Source organism: Mizuhopecten yessoensis, unplaced genomic scaffold, assembly GCF_002113885.1.
Source record: "Mizuhopecten yessoensis strain PY_sf001 unplaced genomic scaffold, ASM211388v2 scaffold7473, whole genome shotgun sequence".
In the NCBI taxonomy this organism is placed as follows: Eukaryota; Metazoa; Mollusca; class Bivalvia; order Pectinida; family Pectinidae; genus Mizuhopecten; species Mizuhopecten yessoensis.
In genome coordinates, this window is record NW_018407065.1 from 1,614,669 (window position 1) to 1,637,475 (window position 22,807).

Genomic DNA, 22,807 nt, shown 5'->3' on the forward strand with positions numbered 1-22,807 from the left:
GGTCATAGTCACGGCAATTCGGTGATGTTTTCGGCACCAAATCGCATATTTCCCGATAAAATATGGCAGATGGAAGTAAATAACGTCTACAAAGGTGATATTTCACAGTAATAAAGAAGTATTTGGTTCATAACTGGATCGTATGGGGTAGTATTGGGTAGTATTGGGTGGTATTGGGTAGTATTGGGTAATTAGACGCGCCCCACATGGGCGCAGCCATCTTGGAAGGTAGAGCGTAAAACCCGGAATGCACTCAAAAATGAAGAGATTTAAGAATTTATAATGCCATATCTCCCTAAGTGTCTAATGGAAATTTATTTGATGACTAGTGCAGGAAAGATAATTTTATGGGGTTGTTTTCTCACAATAATTAGTTATGATAAAAAAAAAGAATTAAAGGTAAAACTGGGGGCCGGAATGAAACCACAATGAAATAAAAATGACAATATTTTCAGCTGTTTTCGTTCAAATACACATAATCTCGATGAATGCTGAACATTTTTTCTTTGATCAGTGACCATTTTAGACAAGGTAATTTTGTACTCTTTAAGATGATATCAAATGTTTGAACACGCCTTATAAACTGATTGCAAAACCGATGGCCGGAATGAATCGATATCTAACTGGAAAAAATGATGAAAAACATCATTGTGGTTTTTTCTTGACCTAATACGGAACCGATTTTCGTTCAGCATCCACTTTAACCTAGTTATTTTGATTACCTTTAAACTGATATAAAATGTTATCACGATACTTTTGGATTGATAGTCGGGTCGGTAAACGAACGCCAGTAATGGCCGACCCGAATTAGTTCGATTGGATTTTAATTCTTCTTCTTCTTCCAGGTAAGGAACCGAATTCAATAAATGAATGTATTTGGTTTCGCGAGAACTTTGCGCAGTGTCGGACAACACAGAAAGTATTCTCTTGGCTATTTACATTAAAACGTTCTCTATATGTATAAAATTAAAATTATGTACAGGATGTTACTGTCTAGATTTTAGCAGAGCATGCCTGCAGTGCAGCTCTGAATCCTTCAACTGTGTTGGCTGATGTCGCTGATGTTGGTAGTTGGTTCCAGTCCGTGATGGTCCTTGGGAAGAATGATTGGCCGAAGGCGTCTGTTGTAGCCCTTTCTTGGTAGAAGCGGTTTTTACCTCTGGTCCGGCTATCATTTGGCGTCAGATATTGTTGCCGATCTATGTCTATTAGATCATGTTGTATTTTAAACAGCATGGATAGCCTATTTTGTTTTCTGCGGTCTTCAAGGCTTTCCCATTTTAATGATTTTACCATGTTTGTTACACAGCCAGGTGTGCGGTCTGTATAGTTGTTGTTTACAAGTCTGGCTGCTCTTTTCTGCACTCGTTCGACTGCCTTTATCTTGGTCTGTTTTGTTGGATCCCATACCGTGGATGCATATTCAACTGAAGGTCTTACTATTGTTGAATATGCTGCTGCTTTAACCGTTTTAGTGCAATCTTTTAGGTTTTATGAAACCTAGTGTTTTGTTGCCTTTACCCACTATATTGTCAATATGTCTGACCCAGGTTAGGTTATCGCTGATTGTTACTCCTAGGTATTTGCTAGCTTCCAGGTGTCTAGTCTTTGTCCATGCAGTTGGTAGTTGGTTGGTATTAGAGGACGGTTCTTGGATTGTATTCGGATTACAATGCATTTTTTCGCATTGAAGCTCATTTGTCATTTATTTTCCCAGTCCTCTAATGATGTTAGATCTTTCTGCAGTAGATCACTTTCTGCTTGGTTGCTTATGGTTCTATAGAGGAGGCTGTCGTCCGCAAATAGTTTGGTCTCTGATGATTTTGCTGAATCTGGCATGTCGTTTATGTAGGCTAGGAACAGCAGAGGTCCAAGAACTGTCCCTTGAGGTAAACCAGAGAGTACTGGGACCTGTTCAGAGACAGCTCCTTCTAGGATAACGCTTTGCGTTCTGTTTTGTAGGAAGGATCTTATCCACTTGTTTGTTTTAGGGTTTACTCCGTAATACTCAAGTTTATGTAGTAGGCGATGGTGTGGCACTTTATCAAACGCTTTTGCAAAATCTAGTAGGATGATATCTACTTGGCTGTTATTTTTTGATTTCGATGCAATGTCATGAATGGTGGTGATTAGTTGGGATTCGCAAGATCGTCGTTTGCGGAATCCGTGTTGTGCGTTTGTAATTATTTTGTTATTGTCAAAGTGGTCCATTACACTGCTGTGTATAATGTGTTCCAGGACTTTGCATGTAATTGAGGTAAGTGATACATGTCTGTAGTTTGATCCTAGATGTCTTTCATCCTTTTTGAAGAGTGGGACTACATTTGCATCTTTCCAATCTTGAGGGGCTTTTCCGGTGTTGAGGGATGCTTGGTACAGTTCTGTAAGAATTGGAGCAAGTTGGTCTGCTGCTATCTTTAGTATACAGGATGGTATAGCATCTGGTCCAGTTGCCTTGTGTGGTTTAAGGTTCTTCAATACTTTGTGAACTCCTTTCACATTGATTTGTATATCCTCCATGGTGGTATATGGACTTTTCCCTTTATTTGGGAAGTTATTAAGGTTTTCTTTTGTATATACAGACTGGAATCGGTCATTAAGGATGTTAGCTTTGCTCTTGTTATCGCTTTGGAGGAATCCCATTTTGTTCTTTAATGGTGCTGCTCCTGTCCATTCTTGTCCTTTGCTTTTAATATAGGACCAGAATTTCTTAGGATTATCCTTGTAATTGGAGCTGACTTCTTCCATGTATTTCTTATTGGCTTGTCTGATTTCCCATTGTACTTATTGTCTTAGTCTCTTGTATCTGTCTTGGTCTCTTTTCTTTTTGGTTTTCCTAGCTTTCTTATGTGCTTTTTGTTTTTGGTTGATCTTGCGTCTTATTGTTGTGTTCATCCATGGGTGAGTATGTCTACCTTGAGTCATTTTTGTTGGTACTCGCTTCTCAATGGTTTTTTGAATTTCTGATTTGAAGCTTTGCCACATGGATTCTATAGTTCTGTCGCTGATGTTTATAAAAGATTTCTTGAAGGTTTCCAGGTCTTCCTTTATCTTATATATGTCTGCTTTTTTCCACAAGTATATCTTCCTTCTTACTGGTTTTGGTTTTAAAGGTTTGCATGCCATATCAAGAAGGACGATGTCATGGTCGCTGTTTCCTATTGATGGTAAAGGTTTACATCTTAGTTTGAATGATGGATGGGAGGTAAGCATTAAATCCAAGGTGTTTTCTTTGCGTGTTGGGAAGTCTACAATTTGTTCTAATCCATTATCAGCTACGGTGTCTAAAAAAGCTTGACTGGTTTTTGTTGGGTACTGTCTATGTGTGATGGTCTGTTCTTGCCAATTAATATCTGGTAGGTTGAAGTCGCCTCCAACTAGGAAGATTTTTTTTTTATGTTTTGCTTTGATGGTATTTATTTCTTCCTTAACTTTATTTAGGTAGATGTCATCTGTTTTATCTGGAGGGCGATAAAAAGCACCAATAAGCATTTTCGTTTTTCCTTCTAGGGTGATTGTACCAGTTAGTAGTTCTATCTCTGTGCTTCTTGTTATGCTCCCTAATTGTAATGATTGTTTTGCTGCTATCATTACTCCCCCATGTGGGTCTTTGGGACGATCTCTTCGTTCGATGTCATAGTCTAAGTAGTCAGGAAAAATTTCATTTGATTTTATGTTTGGATCTAGCCACGTTTCAGTGCCTATTATTATGTCTGGATCTGTTGACTCTATAATTGCCTCGAGAAGTTTACCCTTTTTTCTTAGACTCTGGAATTCTTTAATCGTGCGAAACTACATAGAAGTCATTAAACAGAACAAAGCAGACATCCGAAGTGTTTTGAATGGAGCAAATGATAAACACAAAACAGCTTTGTGTTCGGCTGTTATCAAGGTTAATACTTTCATTGATGAGTTTAGCTAACGTCACCTTCTAATTCTAATTCCTTGCAATGCTAATTTTCACTCTTTATAATAATATTTATTCGGTAAAAGCAAGATACAGGTACAAATATCACATATGATCACAGATTTCAATTGCATAATAATCACAGATTTATCACAGTATTTAGATTGTGTTTTGTAAATATGCATCGATTATGTTTTGATATCCCCCATTTCATTTAACATTTGCTAACCCTTAAATGTTGCATATAATACCTGAAGTAGGCCCTTATTAGGTATTTTTTTTATTTTTTTATCTTATATATCCATGTTCAGGTCCTTTCAGGCTTTTGTTCAGGTTTATTCTTGTATTTAGCACGTCCCCTTCTGACTACCTTTACTACTTTCATATATTGGAGAGTTCGGCTGATGAAACTATACGGACCGGACCCAGCGAGCACAATAGACTGTTGTTGAGAGGTTATCAAGAGGAGGATGAATTAGTGTTGGATTTAAAATGCCGCTTCTCTACAAATTTGTCGACTGTGATATTCGACCAAAACTGTATCCTGTCATCGATTTTTCGTGTCGGCTAGACAATGTGGTCAACGTTGACAAAGATGTTATTTCTTTAATCGAAGCTGTCAAATCCAACGAAGTGGAACAAGTGCGAAACTACATAGAAGTCATTAAACAGAACAAAGCAGACATCCGAAGTGTTTTGAATGGAGCAAATGATAAACACGAAACAGCTTTGTGTTCGGCTGTTATCAAGGTTAATACTTTCATTGATGAGTTTAGCTAACGTCACCTTCTACTATGTAATTCACCGTATTTAATTAAGGAGGCTCCACCTTTTTGCAATTAACCAGCAGAATTCAATTAATGGTTATGTCACTATGTAGAAATGATTTTATTATGACAATCTAAGCATTCCGATAAACTGGGGATTTTTTTGTAAAAAATACTGAAAAATTGAATTTTTGTCAAATTTATCACTTTCACATTTTTGGAGTGAGTGGCAGTTCAAAACTACAATATGTATTACAACAATAAAATAATGAAAAGAAACATTGCTTATCAACCCCACAAATATTGTATTTATCATAAAATACCTTAAACACGTTACACCAAGTGCTTTTTATTGAAATTGTATGGATAAAAGTGGTCTCACTTAAAAGCGTCTTCAACCGACAACAAGCGTCTTCAAGTTACAACAAGCGTCGCCAGACAAACTCTTCAAAAATACTGAATAAAGTAAGCGACATCAGAAGATATGTTGTTAATATGACAATAATACACCTCTGTACCAAATTTCAATTTGATATTTGAAAAATTGATGAATTGAATTTTACGATTGCGGCGTGGCACATGTACACGTGTTTTTTTACAACTACATCAACATGTATTAGCATGTAAAGTGAAGAAAGCGTCGCCTGATAATATCGTTAAAATTACTCGCTAAAGTAAGCGACATCAGAGGATATGTTATTAGTAAGACTTTTATCGATATATATTCCAAATTTCAGCTCGATATTTGAAAACATGATCGAGTTATGATTAATTTATTATTACGATCGGCGGTGTGGCATACGTGTGTGAATAGAACACTACAGATTGTAAAGCGTCTTCAGACAATATCTCTAATATTAACCTATAATGTAAGGTTCATCAGAAGATATGTTATTCGTATAACTATGATACACCTTTATACTAAAAACTTCAGGTAGAAATTTGAATAAATGACTGAGTAATGATGTTTTTGATTATTACGATCGACGGCTTGGAACACGTGTGTGAATAGAACTCGACAGATTTTGAAGCGTCTTCAAACTATATCTCTAAAATTAATCGATTAAGTAAGCGACATCAGAAGATATGTTATTCATATAACTATGATACACCTTTATACCAAACTTCAGGTAGATTTGTTAAAAAATGATTAAGTTATCTTGAATTTAATTTTACGATTTTACGAAGCTATACGCCGTGTCACATATGTGTACGTAGGGTAGGGCTTCGCATAGGTGAACACAGTTAGACCAAATTATATTGTAGAACTCTCAGCCACACTCTTGAAACGAGCATGTTACCAGACCCTGTGGACGTGGTTCTACTCAGAGTCCGTTATATGTTCGTGTGACAAATCGATTTAAGGTTGGTGTTTAAAAAAATCCCTAAGTTCCTATAAGTTTAAATGAAGACTACACTAAATTTTAATGGTTATTGTTGTAAAGGTACAGCTGAAAAATACAATCGTTTTAAACTTCTTAACTGGCACACAGGTGTAAATATCGGTATTTCATATAATCAAATACATTTTGTCTGTATACGTAAGAATAACTGTTTCTCTGTTCAAACTCGTAAAAAAATCAAATGTCAATAAATTTCACATCTTGAATCCCGTCCTGCACACAAGTGTTGTGAAAGCGTAAAAAAGTTCTTCATTTAGCGTTATTGTCATCAGGTAACTAAGTTACAACTATTGTTGTTTAAGAGGACAGTGCGTTTCGGTGCCATTCGTGCAAACACGATTTCACGTCCCTGGTTTTTGGCGATTGCTGCGGTTTTAGGTATTGTTAACATACCATTCGTAGATGTTAAAAAGTCTGTTTTCTTCCACACATACTTTAGGAACTTGTCAACTTTGCGCGCTTTATCAAACATTGACAATTCGCACCATACAACTGTGCTCAACTTGAAATGCTGCGCTTGGGCGGCCAATTTATAGTCTCCAGTACCATGCAACGATCTACGTACGTCGGAGTACTGCGATTGTAGAATGGTATCCAAACGCTGAATCAGCTCGGGAACCTTTGATATTTTCCAGTCCCCTAGAAGTTTTGATGATGTGGTTCATCAATTCGCAATTGTTGTTTTTCCAACCTTTTGGAATTGCAGCATTGCGCAATCTCGATTCAATCACCCAGATTGGAGAAGGCCAGGACTGGATCACTTCGCGGTATGCCAGACAGCTTCAACTAGCGTTGTACTGTCAAAGACTGCGCTAGTCGCCTGCTTAAACAGCCCTTTTCAGGGCCACCATCTTTCTCAAAAAGTCCTGAGAAACTCGAAAATTACGCATTCCCATCCCCATCCCACTAAATTATTTATAATAAAATAATATATTTTATATGTATATATGTATTCTTAATCGGTTACAGTTAAAATATAAATTGTTCAATATATACAATAATTATATTCTTGACACAGCTGATTGAAGGGGTATCAATGTTTATATAGCAATATAATCTAACTGTGTTCACTTATGCAAAGCCCTATAGCTACCCTATGTATCTATATATACGTACACATATGTGGCAGAGTGTTAAGCTTTATATCTGTACATCGTGCCAAGCCGACGATAGTAAAATAATAAATTCACGATAACTCGGTCAGTTTTTTCATATATCTAACTGAAATTTTATATAGAGGCGTATTATATTCACATTAAAAACATTTCTTCTGATGTCGCTTACTTAATCGATGAATTTTAGATATATGTTCTGAAGACGCTTCTTCATATGTTGAGCTCTATTCACACACGTATGCCACGCCGCCGATCTTAATAATAAATTTATCATAACTTGATAATTTTTTCAAATATCGAGCTGAAATTTGGAATATATATCAATAAAAGTCTAACTAACAACATATCTTTTGATGTCGCTTACTTTAGCAGGTAACTGTAACGGTATTATCTGGCGACGCTTTCTACACTTTACATGCTAGTACACACATGTGCCACGCCGCGATTGAAAAATTCAATTCATCATTACTCGGTCATTTTATCCATTATTAGCCCGCTTACGCCTGGAATATTTACATGTTATGTATATATGTAACCATAGGCTACCGCATGGTACATGCAGCATTTTATAGTGATCTTGATATTTATAAAACACTATTTTCACAGAGTTATTGTTATAGCATTTGTGAAATGATTTACCTTACGGAGCGAAACTAGCTCGACAACAAAAATCGTAGCGACCCTGAGCTTGTGAACTAGTGTTAGCACGTGAAATGTACAGATGTGTAAACAAAACACATCAGTTTGCATTCGATGCACCTCATAAGCGACCTTCCTGAAGTCGTCTGATCGTATGTCAATGTCTTCCCGTGAGTTAATTTATGTCGTTGTATCATACGCTTTATTTCCAAGTAAGTCTCGATTTCGGGTGTTGACATATCATCATCACGCATGTGTACTACTGTTTACCCGGTGTTACTATAATTTACACTACGATAATGGAATGCCCGATGCACAATACGAAAATGCATGTGTATTACGAGGGGTGGGAAGTCTTAAGGATTAATCTCCCGTTCCACTGCCAAAAACCGAATCGATATCCTTGTGTTATCAGTTTCCGCGCACTAAATAAACAGTCGCGATTTCATACTCATATCGGTAGAAAACTGTTGAAATTACGGATGACTGTCAAAGACATGTACACCATATACAATGGAAACAAAAAACTATCAGCATATAGTCGTCGTCCGGCGTCAATATTTTACTTTAAACGACTTCTTTTTAATAACCGAAAGGCCTAGGGTGATGATATTTAGACAGAAGCAAACTGGGATGAAGGGCCACAAAGTTTGTTAAAATGAATGACCTTCACCCATTTTCAAGGTCACAGGGGTCAAATATGTTAAAAACTTTAAACATATTCTTCTCCATAACCAAACTGCCCAGGGAGATGTTATTTGGCCAGTAGCATGCTTGGGTGAAGGGCTACCAAGTTTGTTCAAATGAATGACCTTCACCTATATTCAAGGTCACAGGGGTCAAATATGATAAAAACATTAAAAAACTTCTTCTGAATAACCAAAATGCACAGGGTGATGATATTTGGCCAGTAGCATGCTGATATGAAGGGTTACAAAATTTGTTCAAATAGATGACCTTCACCCATAGTCAAGGTCACAGGGGTCAAATATGTTAAAAACTTGAAACAACTTCTTCTCAATAACCAAAATGCTCAGGGTGATGATATTTGGCCAGTAGCATGCTGGGGTCAAGAGCTACCAAGTTGTTCAAATGAATGACCTTCACCTATATTCAAGGTCACAGGGGTCAAATATGTTAAAAACTTTAAACAACTTCTTCTGAATAACCAAAATGCCCAGGGTGATGATATTTGGCCAATAGCATGCTAAGATGAAGGGTTACAAAGTTTGTTCAAATGAATGACCTTCACCCATATTCAAGGTCACAGGGGTCAAATATGTTAAAAACTTTAAACAACTTCTTCTCAGTAACCAAAATGCCAGAGTGATGATATTTAGTCAGTAGCATACTAGGATCAAGGGCTACCAAGTTTGTTTAAATGTTTGACCTTGAATCATATTCAAGGTCACAAGGAGCTCATATGTTCAAATTATTTAAACAACTTGTTCTGAATAACCAAAATGCTCAGGATGTTGATATTTAGTCAATAGCATGCTGGGATCAAGGACTACTATGTTTGTTAAAGTGAATGACTTTGACTTATATTCAAGGTCACAGGGGTCATATTTGTTTAAAACCTTTAAACAACCTCTTCTGAATAGCCATGGGTCCCAGGATGTTGATACTTTGCAAGTTGCATCCTGAGATGAAAGGCTATAAAATGTGTTCAACATAATGACTTTGTTCGACTTTCAATCACAGGGGTGAAATGTTTTAAAAAAACATTAACAGGTTCTTTTGAATGAATTTTGATCATAAATACTGATATTTTGCCTGTAGCTTTATTTTAGATCACTTTTAATGTTACAAGTGTGAGATTTATACCAGGTGAGCGATGCAGGCCCATTGGGCCTCTTGTTCAATATGTCAACTTGAGCGAATTAATGTTATTTTATTAATGTTATTTAATTTGTTTAGGTATAATAGAATCTGTTATTATTTTTTTGTGCAGTCTTATATTGGTTTTGGTTGATGGTATGTTATTTATCATTTTATTTTTGTTTAAAATTGGTGCAAATTGAAAGTGCATTGCATTTTAGGCTTACTTTTCACTGCAAACAGTGGTTATCGATGTAAGAATGTCCCCTTCGCTCTTCGGAAATGGAAAAAAATTGACAAGGAGATATGGCCTCATTTGCATATGACATTTTCGACCGTTTGTCAGGCTACAAAATAACCGGTTCATGAATGAAATATATCAGTTTTTAGCTCACCTGGCCCGAAGCGCCAAGTGAGCTTATGCCATGGTGCAGCGTCCGTCGTCCGTCCGTCCGGCGTCCGGCGTTAATATTTTACTTTAAACAACTTCTTCTTAGTAACCAAAAGGCCTAGGGTGATGATATTTGGCCAGAAGCAAACTAGGATGAAGGGCTACCAAGTTTGTTCAAATAAATGACCTTCACCTATTTTCAAGGTCACAGGGGTCAAATATGTTAAAAACTTTAAACAACTTCTTCTGAATAACCAAAATGCCCAGAGTGATGATTTTTGGCTAGTAACATGCTGGGATGAAGGGCTTCCAAGTTTGTTCAAATGAATGACCTTCGTCAATTTCAAGGTCACAGGGGTCAATTGTCTTAAAAAATCTTTGTACAGCTTTTTCTGAATAACTAAGAGGCCTAGGCTAATGATATTTGGCCAGTAACATGCTAGAATGAAGGGCTACCAAGTTTGTTCAAATGAATGACCTTTACTTATATTCAAGGTCACAGGGGTCAAATATGTTAAAAACCTTTAAACAACTTCTTCTGAATAACTAAGAGGCCTAGGATAATGATATTTGGCCAGTAATATGCCAGGATGAAGGGCTACCAAGTTTGTTCAAATGAATGACCTTTACTTATTGTCAAGGTCACAGGGGTTAAATATGTTAAAAACCTTTAAACAACTTCTTCTCAATAACCGAAAGTCTTAGGATGATGATATTTGGCCAGTAGCATGCTGGGATAAAGGGCAACCAGGTTTATTCAAATGAATGACCTTTACATATATTCAAGGTCACAGGGGCCGATGATATTTGGTCATTAACAGGCTGGGATGAAGGGCTACCAATTTTGTCAAAATGAATGACCTTCGCCCATATTCAAGGTCACAGTGGTCAATATATGTTAAAATCTTTAAATGACTTGTTCTGTATAACCAATAGGTCCAGGGTTAGGATATTTTGCCAAAAGCATGCTGGGTTGGAAGACTTTAAACTCTGTTCAACCTAATGTTCTTGTTCGACATTCAAGGTCACAGGCGTCATATGTTTAAATCTTTTAATAGGCTCTTATGAATCAAACACTGATATTCTTCCTGTAGATGCATTTTAGTCCACTTTTAAGATTACAAGTGTGAGATTAATACCAGGTGAGCGATTCAGGCCCATTGGGCCTCTTGTTTCATGTATGGGTTCATTTGGAGCAAGATAAAAAGTGTATTAAGTAAAACTGCATATTTATACGTGTTTTCCAGGCAAACTTCTGGTAATTTTTGCGTCAGTTTACAGACGATGGTCAAACATCTAAAATATCCCTGTGTAGTGTCCATGCAGCAGGTCATGTAGTAACGAGATATAGCTTGATAAAATGGCTGCGCAGAAATTTATAACGTGCGGAAACCTATGACTAGTAGACGATATATTTATAGGATTTTTATAAAGCATTTATAAAAAAGGATAATGCAGATTTTTATTAACAGTGAAGATGAACTTAATGAAGAGAATCCACACCAGTGAGTGTGAAAGAGGGCCTGACTTACTCCTATAACATAAGAGGCCGCTGGTCGGACTTTTTTCTATGGGATATGCCTGTCAAAAGTATCTCGCCGTGTAAACCTTTAACATTGTTGGAGTAGGCCTGACTGAGATTCAAACCAAGGACCTCCTGTCATTATATTGTCACTTTAACCAGGATGAGCTTACTGGTCAACTGTTGAGACATAATGTATAGCTTGAAACTTCAAGGGAAAGAAAAGCCCTACACCTCATTGATAATATCCGTAAATATGCACAAATCACATCGGTTGGTAAACTTAGCATAAGTCGGATTTGCATACATAATTTGATTGAAACATCTGAACAATATCTACAGCAATTGTCACACAAAAACCAAAGAGTGCCTGAGATTGGTGGAGAGACAGAGGAACACAAACATTGTTATCAAGTTTGAAGGAATTTGGCTATTATTTGAGTTATCAAGGGGCCATAACTCTGTCAAATGGAGTCCGATTAAAGTGGTTGTCAAACCTGGCCGAGCCCTTAATGCGTTGAACCCTGTTACTCAGTTTGAAGCCAATCAGATAATATTTGCGAGAGTTAATGAACAGAAACGGCAGATAATGACATTTTTCTTTATTCAAGGAGCCATAACTAGCCAAATGGGGTCCGCTGAAAGTGGTCATCCAACTCTGCTGAGCCCTTAAGGCATTTAACCCTGTGACCAAGTTTGAAGAATATTGGTTAACATTTGTTGTAGTTATTGCACGGAAACGAAACACAGCAGATAATGACTGATTCGTTATTCAAGGGGCCATAACTTCGCTAAATTGGGTCTCCTGAAAATGGTCATCAAACTTGGCCGAGCCCTTAAGGCATTAAACCCTGTGACCAAGTTTGAAGAAATTCGGTTAACATTTGTTGTAGTTATACGGAAACAAAGAGCGGCAGATAATGACGTTTTTCATTATTCAAGGGTCCATAACTCCGTCAAATGGGGTCTGCTGAAAGTGGTCATCAAACTTGATTGAGCCCTTAAGGCATTTAACCCTGTGATCAAGTTTGAAGAAAATCGGTTAACATTTGTTGTAGTTATTGCATGGAAACGAAGCATGACAGACAGACAGACAAACCCAAAATATCCCCTGTTTCGGTGAAAGCGAGGGATAAAAGCTGAAGTAGAAATAACTAGTGTGTATGGTACAGTGAGATGCTGGTAATGGTATTTTAACGATTTGGTCTGGAGCCTCTTTGGGGCAAGGACATATAACATTACTTAAAAAGATGATATACACAGGCAAAGTACGAAGGCAAATTCTATGAAGCATGCTAGCAATTCTTGTTAAATTTGCCTTTGTTCAGTTGGCTACATATTGCTGATGGATGAAATCAGTTCAATATTTATATGTTTTACCATGATTTTTGAATCGGTTCATCTAATATAGAATTGGTTTAACTTACCAATATTCAGCATTTAGTTCAAAAAATGTATTTATCATATACTTTTTGTTTGGATAGAACAGCCACCTGTCCAAGGAGAGTCAGTGATATCAAACATTCAATTATGATGTCATAACAATGATGACATCAATAATCAAGTCATTGCATTCATAGCTACATGTATTATGTATGCCATTTGAGTGTTGAAGGGTTATGTAGTGGCAATGCCATATGATGGTAAATGTATAAACCTGATCCACAGTAGATTAAGAAAAAAACACAAAAAACATTTACTGTTTTTGGTAATGTTACAAGTGCTGTATGTACTTCAGCTGTTGTTTCTGATACTCAGCCTCAGCAGCCAGCCAACACTGAGCAGGATAGTGTCATTGCAGTGCTGATCCTTCAGATATTAGCATGTCTGATGAAACTATCAAAGCAATGGAAAGTAAACCAGATTTGGTCTTATTGGTTGAACAGAAATGCAATGTACCAAGGTAGTCAATCAGAACAAGGCATGGATAATCCTGGAGGGGCAATGGGGCCATTGACCCCTCTAAACTGAAATTAACCCCACCATGTTCCAATTTTCTTTAAATTTTACATATAATGGCCCCTCCTAATTTTGATATTGACTAAAAATTGCTGAAAATGGACCAATGCTTTCAAATTCCAGGATTGTCCCTGAGAAGGTAGAGGTATTTAAAGAGACAAGGAGCATTCACAAAGTTGTCATAGAAAACATTTTTCTTTGCTAGTTTTGGTATTTATAAGTTCTGGGTTATTTTTTATGAGCTTACTTTTATACCGTAACAGTAACAGGAAGAATTTTGGAATCTGGGATACGTTTCCTGTGCTCCGTATTATATATACTGGTAGATGGAAGTAATGTGCATGGAATAAAGGAAATAAAAATAAAAAGTTCTGCAAAACATTTTTTTGTCATTTAAAAAATTATAAGAGTCATTAAGTTTACACAAGAACCTAAAACAAAGGTGAAGTCCCCTACAGGATTGAAATAGTCTTGAATTGTCATTATATAGGAGGTGATGTTCCAGGTAAAAATTAAAGTAAATAGCTGTGTGATTTTGCTCTAGTTTGTTTATTCGGCAAATGTTGCCTTGAGGGTTCAGAATCTGGTGACCCGACACTACTCAGTGATGTTGTACGATGCTGGTTTTGTTTTTGTTATAATTTTGTGTTATCTATATCTCTCATTGTCCCTGCTATACCAAAATATAGCCACCCATACATTGGTATGACATCTTTCATTTCGTATTTTTAAATTATAGAAAAATCTGGACATTTGCAAACTGCTTATCAACAATGGCTGTGATGTAGATCAACAAGCCAAGATTCCTCCGTTTTACCCTCGACTGTCTCCAATCAGTCAAGCTGTCATTCAAAACTCTTTCAACATAGTCAAGCTTCTGCTAAGTCATGACTGCCAGAAAGACAAAGTGGATGATTATGGGTAGGTCTCTGTTTCTGATATTAATCTCAAATCTATATATTAACGGTACAGAGCTCATTGTGTTTATTACTGAAATATTATACAATATTTCTAGGTTTCATGTTATATTATCTATTAGACCCATATCAAACATTTGTTTGTTCAAATGTTAAGGAAAAGTGTCTTTCAAGATGTGGCATTGGTGTAAATAGAACTTTTTTTTTTGTGTATATAATTTATATGAACATATATATGTGAAATTTATTCTGATTGGTCATTTTTTTACCAACAGGAAGTCAGCCATTAGTTATGCTGTCTCCAATAATCATGTTGCTATGGTGGTTTTCCTTCTGGAGTCTGGATGTAGCATCAACAGTTTCATCCCAGAGTCTGGATACTCCCTACTTCATGATGCCTGCTCCAAAGAAAACCTGGAAACTGTAAAGGTATTGTATATCAGTAGTTCTTTAATTGCACAGAACATCATTAATTGGATTTTTTTAAACAAAATTTGGTAGGAAAGATCTATAGCAAATAGGGTTTCAATATCATTTCAACATTGTTGTCTAATGAGGACCCAAAGGGACAATTAGTCCGAATTATTCTGACGTTTTATCGTCTTTTTTCATATCGGTCTGTCGTCGATTACAGACCGATATGAAAAAAGTCGATAAAACGTCAGAATAATTCGGACTAAGGGACAATGGACTATAACTAAAAAGTAAGAAATCATGGTAAACTAAAATAAATTTCCATCTGCCTGAAGACACAACTTTATCTGGATTACTTCTCCTGAAGGACTGTATTTGTGTTAATATGAAACTTCGAACACTTTAGCATCATAAAAGGTAAGGTGATAACTTATGCAGTTAAACTTTCATTTCAACACTTATTGACAAAGTTATGCCCATTCCATACATCAACACTGTCTGGACAACTAAACTCAGGCCTTGTGTCCCACTCTATACAAAGCTTGTCCTATATATATTCTGGCCATTCATGGTGAAATGCTTGTTTTGGGGTATGATATCTCATACACTTTGTCACCTACATTTGCCAACTTTTATATCAGTACCTCCTGCGCTGGTTATCTGCTAGCCAATTTGGACAGTTGATATTTTTAGCTTAAAAGCAGCATTAGTTATGAATTATATGCAAATCAGATACTAATAGTTCATTTTGATCAATGAATGACAGCCAGATTAAAAACTAAGCTGAAAGGATTTCTTATTGAAATAGAAAATAAGCTGCAGCTTTTATTTTCTAAATTTCAGGTTATAGTAATTGTCAGATTTTAAGTCCGTAGAAGAATATCTTGTGTAATTTTCTAACATCTGGTAGAATCCTAATACAAATTCATATCCAAGATGGTAGTCTGCTGTGTTTTCCAGAAAGAAAAAAAATATATATCTAGTTGTGAAATTGTCATATTAAGTTTTAGATTGAGTTGATTTGAATATGGCACAAGTTTATCTAGGTACCAATCAATTATAATAACAATAATAATAATATACAACATTTATATAGCGCCCTATATAATTTGTAAAATTACTCTAAAGCGCTTTACAACATATGGATAATAGTAATGGTTATAATTGTGAAAACAAAAAACAAAGGCTTACAATCACTTTTATACATTTAAGCAAGCAATGTGCACATGATTGAACAAATAAAAGTGTTTATAATTGTGATAAACATTCAGGAAAACCTCTATAATGGTATTGTGTAACACAAAAGTACTAGTCATGTAGGTATTGGGGTAGAAATAGAATTTTAAAACCACTAGTAATTCAGGCTAGTAATTTCCAGTTTTATCAGTCCATGCGCAAATTCCGCTAACCCCATATTGATTCAAAATGTTAAGTAATATCACACTTTGACTACTAGTCAGTTGGGCTAGTGGGTTTTAGAACCACTAGTCCAGCAGGAGATATCATCCACTTAGCCTCAGACCATCTGGCTACAGTGTACCCTTATTGTCTAGCTCTGTGTATATTATATTACGCAACAGTCATGCTCATGGATCGGTATATTTAACCAGTGTAATTGTTCAATGGATGTTTACTGACACTTCACACTGTCTCCAAAACAATTAAATGATCGTGCTTGTTAAAGTGTAGTCTAAACAAATAACTGTGGAATTTTTTGCACTTCAGTGTTGAAAAGATTTATGGTAGGGGAGTGTTTTAAATGGCTGTCCACAATGTTTTATTATGTAACTCAGGTAACCTAGTGCAGTTGCCTTACATCCTTCGTCATGCATAAACAACCACTCTTTAGATCTCTCCTCACACACTGTCTTGTCAGATTTTGTTGAAACTTAATTAGAAGTAATCATGCGCCCAGGGTGGGTATAAGAATTTATACTCAAGATGAGGCAGACTCCCTAGGGGCTGAGGGGTCACAGAGTGCAAAACCTTCAAAAGTCTTCTTCTGCAAAATGTACTGGTGGATTTCACCAACTTTTCATAAAGTGATGTGTATATGATGAGAATTGGAATTTATACTAGTGAAGAGGATTGGGAGGGGAGCAAAAGCCCATGTTGGGGAACAGAATCTATATTCAAGATGAGGCTGACTCTCCAGGGGGTTGAGGGGTCACAGACTGAAAACCTTTCAAAAGAGTTTGTGAAACTTGAAGGTGGATTCTCACCAAAATTTCTTTAAAAGTTTGCCTTGATGATGAGGATCAGAATTTATGCTCAAGAAAAGGTTGACTCTCAGGAGGCTCATACTGGTGGTCACTTATTGTAAATCTGAAACAGTGATCTTTTTTACTTCTTCCAGAAACTATCTCTCAGATTTGGATGAAATTTGGCAATAATCATAAACCTGGGATGGGGATAAGAATTTATCCTCCAGATGGGTCTGACCTTACGAAGTCAAATTGGCAAAAATTTAAATAATCTTCTTCAGACTCAGATGTGCTATAGAATCAAATCCTCTTCATGGATGGAAATGTTCTATAGATATGTTGGTCTCTCCCCAATATCATATTGTAAAAGCCAATACACAGTCAGAAAGACATTTTTGATTATACATATTGGTAAATTTATACTTTATCACATTTTCGCTTGGGTAAATAGCCTAAAAATGATCGGGTAACACTTTATGGACCTTGTTTGGGATTTTTCACCTGCCCACTGGTCCAAAGGAGCGACAGAGTTATGCAATGACCTAGTTTTCATTGGCGGTCAAACTTTTCCTTTAAAACCTCATTCCTCCATATAGGATCTCAACAAAATTTATCATGATGCATCTTTTGGTTATGAAAATCAAACCGGGGGCTGAGGGGCCCGGGTCAAATAGGGGGGAAATTGCATTTTGGCCTCTTAAAGCCTAATTCTCCTAAAAGGCGTGGTGAATTTTAACCAGATAAAAATTTAGCATTTAATATCAATAGGACAAGGACATTATGTGGGGGGGGGGGGGGGGGGGGGGGGGGGTAACATCCTCCAAACAGCTATGGTCATATGAAGACAAGTGCCTAGGATGCTCCCACCAAAAGGAGAGAGTAGGAAACAGAAAACAGGAAAGCTATACCAATTCTTTCCCAAAACCTGCGAAGGGGATATGTTGTATCAATGAAACTAATGTGATCCCCTGCATTGTATATGATGGGGGGAAGGGGCCCAAAATAGGCCTAAATTAGATTTAATCTTTAAAGGCTACTTTTCCTTAAGAACTACACATATTTTTACTTGATTTTGAAAAAAACATGTCTCAGGTAAAGTAATCATTTGTTGTATAAAAGAAGTTTGTACAACCCTGTTGGGAAAATGATGTGCCAAATATAAGGCATGTCATGAAATTTTATCGTCCAACAGACTCCTCCTCCTGAAGGACTGAGTCTATTGTTAACATGTTTTGTTTTAAACATTACTGAGGAAAAGCAGTCACATGTTGTAACTAGAGTTTTTGTGCCTCTTGAAGCCAGAGAGATTAAAATCTGTGAATTAGTTTTTTTTTGCTTTTAAATTCTGCTCCTCCTAAAAGGCTCCACAGATTGTGACCGCATTTTGTTTCAAACATCACTGTTATAGCCTTCAAACAATTTCTTCTGATTGACTCAGAGTCTAGAGTTATGGTTTTGTTCAAATAAATAACCTGGATTCAAATTCAAAGTCACAGGGGTCAAATGGATTAAAATATTCAAATAACTAATGCTTATGAGCCACAAGACTTGAGTTAGTGATAATGAACCTGTGGCTTGCTGACTGGTGATCATGAAAGGCTTTCTAAATAATTACACCTAATATTACACCTTGTTATCCTTTGGCTTTGTCATAGATTCTGCTGAAGTGGAGAGCTGACCCAAATGCCCTTGAGATGAAAGATCGCACATCACCAGGATTTTTCACAAACAAAATAGAAATTCACCAGCAGTTGATTGATTATGGATGTGACATCAATGCCACCAGTCGATCAGGTGACACTGTCTTACACATGGCTATCATACACGGAAATGTGCAGCTTGTTGAATTCCTCCTGAACCATGGTGCTCTGATGAATGCTAAGCAAGCTAAGTTTTTATATTCTACAGAAAATCTGCTCTGTAAAGTCACTTTCCAGGATCCACTTGAGCTTGCAGCAGAACAGCATTTCTTCAATATATGTCAAACTCTTGTACAGCATGGATGCGTTACAAATCAACCTCACTCTGAAAATAAAGAATTATGGTGCCGATTTCTAAACAGTCGTGACAATGACTTGCTTATTACTTTGTTGTATGATTATCTTCCCTTGTCTCCCGGAGACATTGGTGGGAAATTAAACCTGAAAATAGTCTGGCAAGATATTATTGAGCTCAAAGCACTTGTCTGTAAGGATGCTCCAAGCTTGAAGGCATCTTGCCGTTTAGTTTTACGAAACCACCTTAAGGAGCAGTGTTTAGGAAAGAGCATTGGCTGTTCAATCAAATGTCTACCTCTGCCTCCACTCTTAAAGGAGTATTTAATGCTCAGTGTCCACTGAGGTCTTCTGTATTATAACGTTAGAATTTATAGATCTCCATGGATAATATACTCAGAGAAATGGAATTTATGGGTGATATTTATTAACTGTTAAGTGTTTTAATAAATTACTCAAATACTCTTAGAGAAGTGATTATTTCAATTCCTTTTGCCACTTGTAAGATTTTAAACATACAAAATAACAAAGTTATTTATAACCACAATGATAACACATTTTAATGGTTTTCAGTGGGAGTGTTTCAATTCATTTTGCTACTTGTAAGATTTTAAACATTGGTACATCACTACAAAGTAATATATACCGCAGTGTTGGTTTAATGGTTTCCAGTCTGCTACAGGGTATAATAACTCCCGATATGTGTTGTAACGCTCCATTAACCCTGCGGAAATTACTTTTATTGGAAATATTTTTTGATGGTTACTTTTGTTATTTTTGTCAAAATACATGAAATCCAAGTTTGAAGTTGTGGAAATAATGATACACCACATTCTCCCAACTAACTTAAATATCAGCATAAATTGTGTGCATCCTGCCCCGTGGAGAGTTGTTCAGAAAAAAACCTCCCTCTATGAAGGTTTCAGAATTCCTCTAGATTTGTAGATATATGAGAGAGATTTACAATACTGATAACATTGTCAAAATGTAGGGTATCGCTTTGTATAATTAACTTTTGTGCTTGCACACTTAATGTTTTTTAAAATATGCGAATTTGCATTGCAGTGTATACATACAGATAAGGCCAAACAAAAAAATATATATTGCAGGTCTCCCAACCTACCGTAGATTTTACTGCCGAACCCTATAGATATTTGTAAAATTTGAAATAAATCATGATATTAATTCAGGAAAATAAAAAATTAACACTAAAATAACATTCCGCCCTACCCTTTTTTTCAGGCATGTTACCTGAAACAAACTGGAGCGAAAATATGGGTTCAATTTTTACCTGAACCTGGAAACTTGTGCATTCTTGCGATGTTTTTATAGTACTATTTATAAAAAAAAAATCAATAAAAATCAAATTTTGCTTAAAAAACATAATTGGAAACAAAAATTAGTATATAAACATCAATAAGGATTAAGATATAAAAGTTTACTGATATGTACTTGTATGTTAACAAACTATAGGCATTAATAATGAGATGTCATTTAGTCAGTGTAGCTTCCAAACAAGACACCTACAAATGTTAAAACCTTTAAATGTTTGTTAGAAGGTACATGTATAACAATTTACGTTATATGTTTATTGGATACCAGGGTATATGCATAAAACTTACTGGTCAATTTTTTTGTTGTCTCCAGTATTAACCTGTTTTGTACGTACTCGAGGACAGGATATATGTATTACTGTCAGATTAGAGTACATAATTTACATAATGTTATATTGATATGATGTAATGTGCATACTCTGGTTTTGTGCCAAGATTGATGATATGATATCAACTCTGCAGACTTTTTACCAGGTAATCAGCTCTGCCCCTTACCCCCTCCTACAAATACCTATACATTTACCAAAATATATCTAAAACTATTGACTGTGTATTGCCACCTAAACCAATGTTGTACCTTGTAATGCGTTGCAATCATTGTGATATATTTCTCATTTTGAAATAATAAATTGCATGTTTTATTACTACCTATGTTTGCATACCTAAAGATGAGCTGTTACATCCTTGGTGTTTGAAGTTTTGTTAATGTTGTTCTTGCTTCTGATGATTTTGCTGGAATGTATCAGATCTAAATATTCAGGAATTGTTTCTCTCCTTTTGTTTTAATCTGGCTTTGTCACTTATGATTTGTATTTTTGCAATGTATCAATAATGGTACAATAGAGTGTAAACAAATACCTTGTAAGTCATGTTTTAAAATGGAAACTTTAACTGATTCAGTTATCTTTGGATCCATTAGGGAGGGGCATTATTTTTACAAGATGTCAACATTTTCAGAAATTTGTAAGATGAAAAAAGGTTCTTTAACAGAACTTTGGTCGCATTAATTTTGTTTTAAAGAATTAAGCAGGGTATAGATATGTGTTCTTGACTTTTGTTAGACTTAGATATTAATCAGAATAGTTATTGTCATTACTGATATATACCCAAGAATTTTCTTTTTAAACTTATGTGTGTTTCTATTTCTGGAAAATAGAGACAAACTGAATTTGGTCCCGGTGGTGTTTGAATTCAGATAAGTTTGAACAATGTACCGTACTTTAGGATATTTTGTTGTAACTCGAAATTTGGCGTTTTGCTAAAAAAAAAAGGGGGGGGGGTGTGTTAAAAATTTGTGTGCCAAATTTTGGCATTTGATGATCGTGTGTGCTAAATTTTGGTGCTTTCTCATGCCTTAGTTACTAAGTTGCTGTATGAGTCCATTGTGTTGTGCAGCTATAGAAATGATTAGTATATCAGAAGTGACAATTGTTGGGAGTTATGTATGTGACAATCCGTCATGCCAAGAATTATATATCCATAAAGTTTTAGAGTCAATCAGTAACTATAGAAGTTAACCCTTTCACCACTGTAGACCATAATGGACTTTACCAGATCAATACATAGTAGAGTGTACTAAAGTTACATAGGGGTGAAAAGGTTAAATGCAGAATTGTGCCATTGGTAAGGTGCTTAAAATCAGTAATATTGGAAAAATTATGATAATTGTATGTCAGATATGGGATAAACTGTTTCTCATGTCACACGAACAGCTGACTACTGTTCCAATATTCAGGATTACAGTACAGAAGCTGTTGGAATTTTATTAATTTGGTGCTTAATGCTGGATTTCTACCCTGCCTGAATATTGCCACCAATTCCAAAAACATAGATGTCAACCTCTAAAACCTCCAATGAGGGAGATTTCCCTCATTCTACATTTCCAATGAGCGAGAAAGTGCGTGAAACACGACTGAAACTGCTTTGCTCAATTCATCTTTCATGTTTTATGTATCAAAATAACTCTAAAAAGCATTCATTAGATCAAGTCACACCTGTTATGATCATTACAAACACCCTGCAGTAACTAGATCATTTGACCACAGAATGTAGATTTTGAGTTTGTGTGAGAGTTTGGACTTGAATGAGAGGAGTTTCGAGGGAAATTGGTAATTTTTGGTCAAAATCAGGGAGTCTCCCTGCTAATGTGGAAGGGTTGACAGCTATGCAATAACTGAATTTTTCTAGTTGTGGCACAGTAAACTTGATGTATAATTTAGTTTTTCTGTTTTTGTTTGTAAAATATGTAATGGCAATGGTTATAGACACTGTGACAATACAATTTTAGACTACAATCTTTACCAGATATTTGTCTTGGACATGGCAGACTCAAACTGTTACTGAGGGTATTTTCAAGTCATTTTTTCGGGTGAAGGTCATGTACATCAACTGATGATTGTCAAAATTCTATCAAAATTATC

General features: G+C 36.0%; 1 protein-coding gene across 1 annotated transcript; it reads left to right on the forward strand.

The window, feature by feature from the left end:
* The first annotated feature begins 4,308 nt into the window (after nt 1-4,308).
* LOC110453639 (ankyrin repeat and SOCS box protein 8-like) lies at nt 4,309-21,657 on the forward strand. The gene is made up of 4 exons (XM_021502677.1): nt 4,309-4,657; nt 14,264-14,445; nt 14,717-14,870; nt 18,715-21,657. Exons 1-4 carry the CDS (start codon nt 4,400-4,402, stop codon nt 19,396-19,398), a joined length of 1,278 nt encoding a protein of 425 aa, XP_021358352.1. The 5' UTR covers nt 4,309-4,399; the 3' UTR covers nt 19,399-21,657.
* The last annotated feature ends 1,150 nt before the right edge of the window (nt 21,658-22,807 follow it).

Bases quoted from the DNA above. Each gene is read 5' to 3' on its own strand.
- LOC110453639 (XM_021502677.1), top strand. From the start codon at position 4,400: ATGCCGCTTCTCTACAAATTTGTCGACTGTGATATTCGACCAAAACTG. The intron at 14,446-14,716 runs GTAGGTCTCTGT...TTTTACCAACAG, and splicing joins GACAAAGTGGATGATTATGG to GAAGTCAGCCATTAGTTATG. The intron at 14,871-18,714 runs GTATTGTATATC...GCTTTGTCATAG, and splicing joins AAAACCTGGAAACTGTAAAG to ATTCTGCTGAAGTGGAGAGC.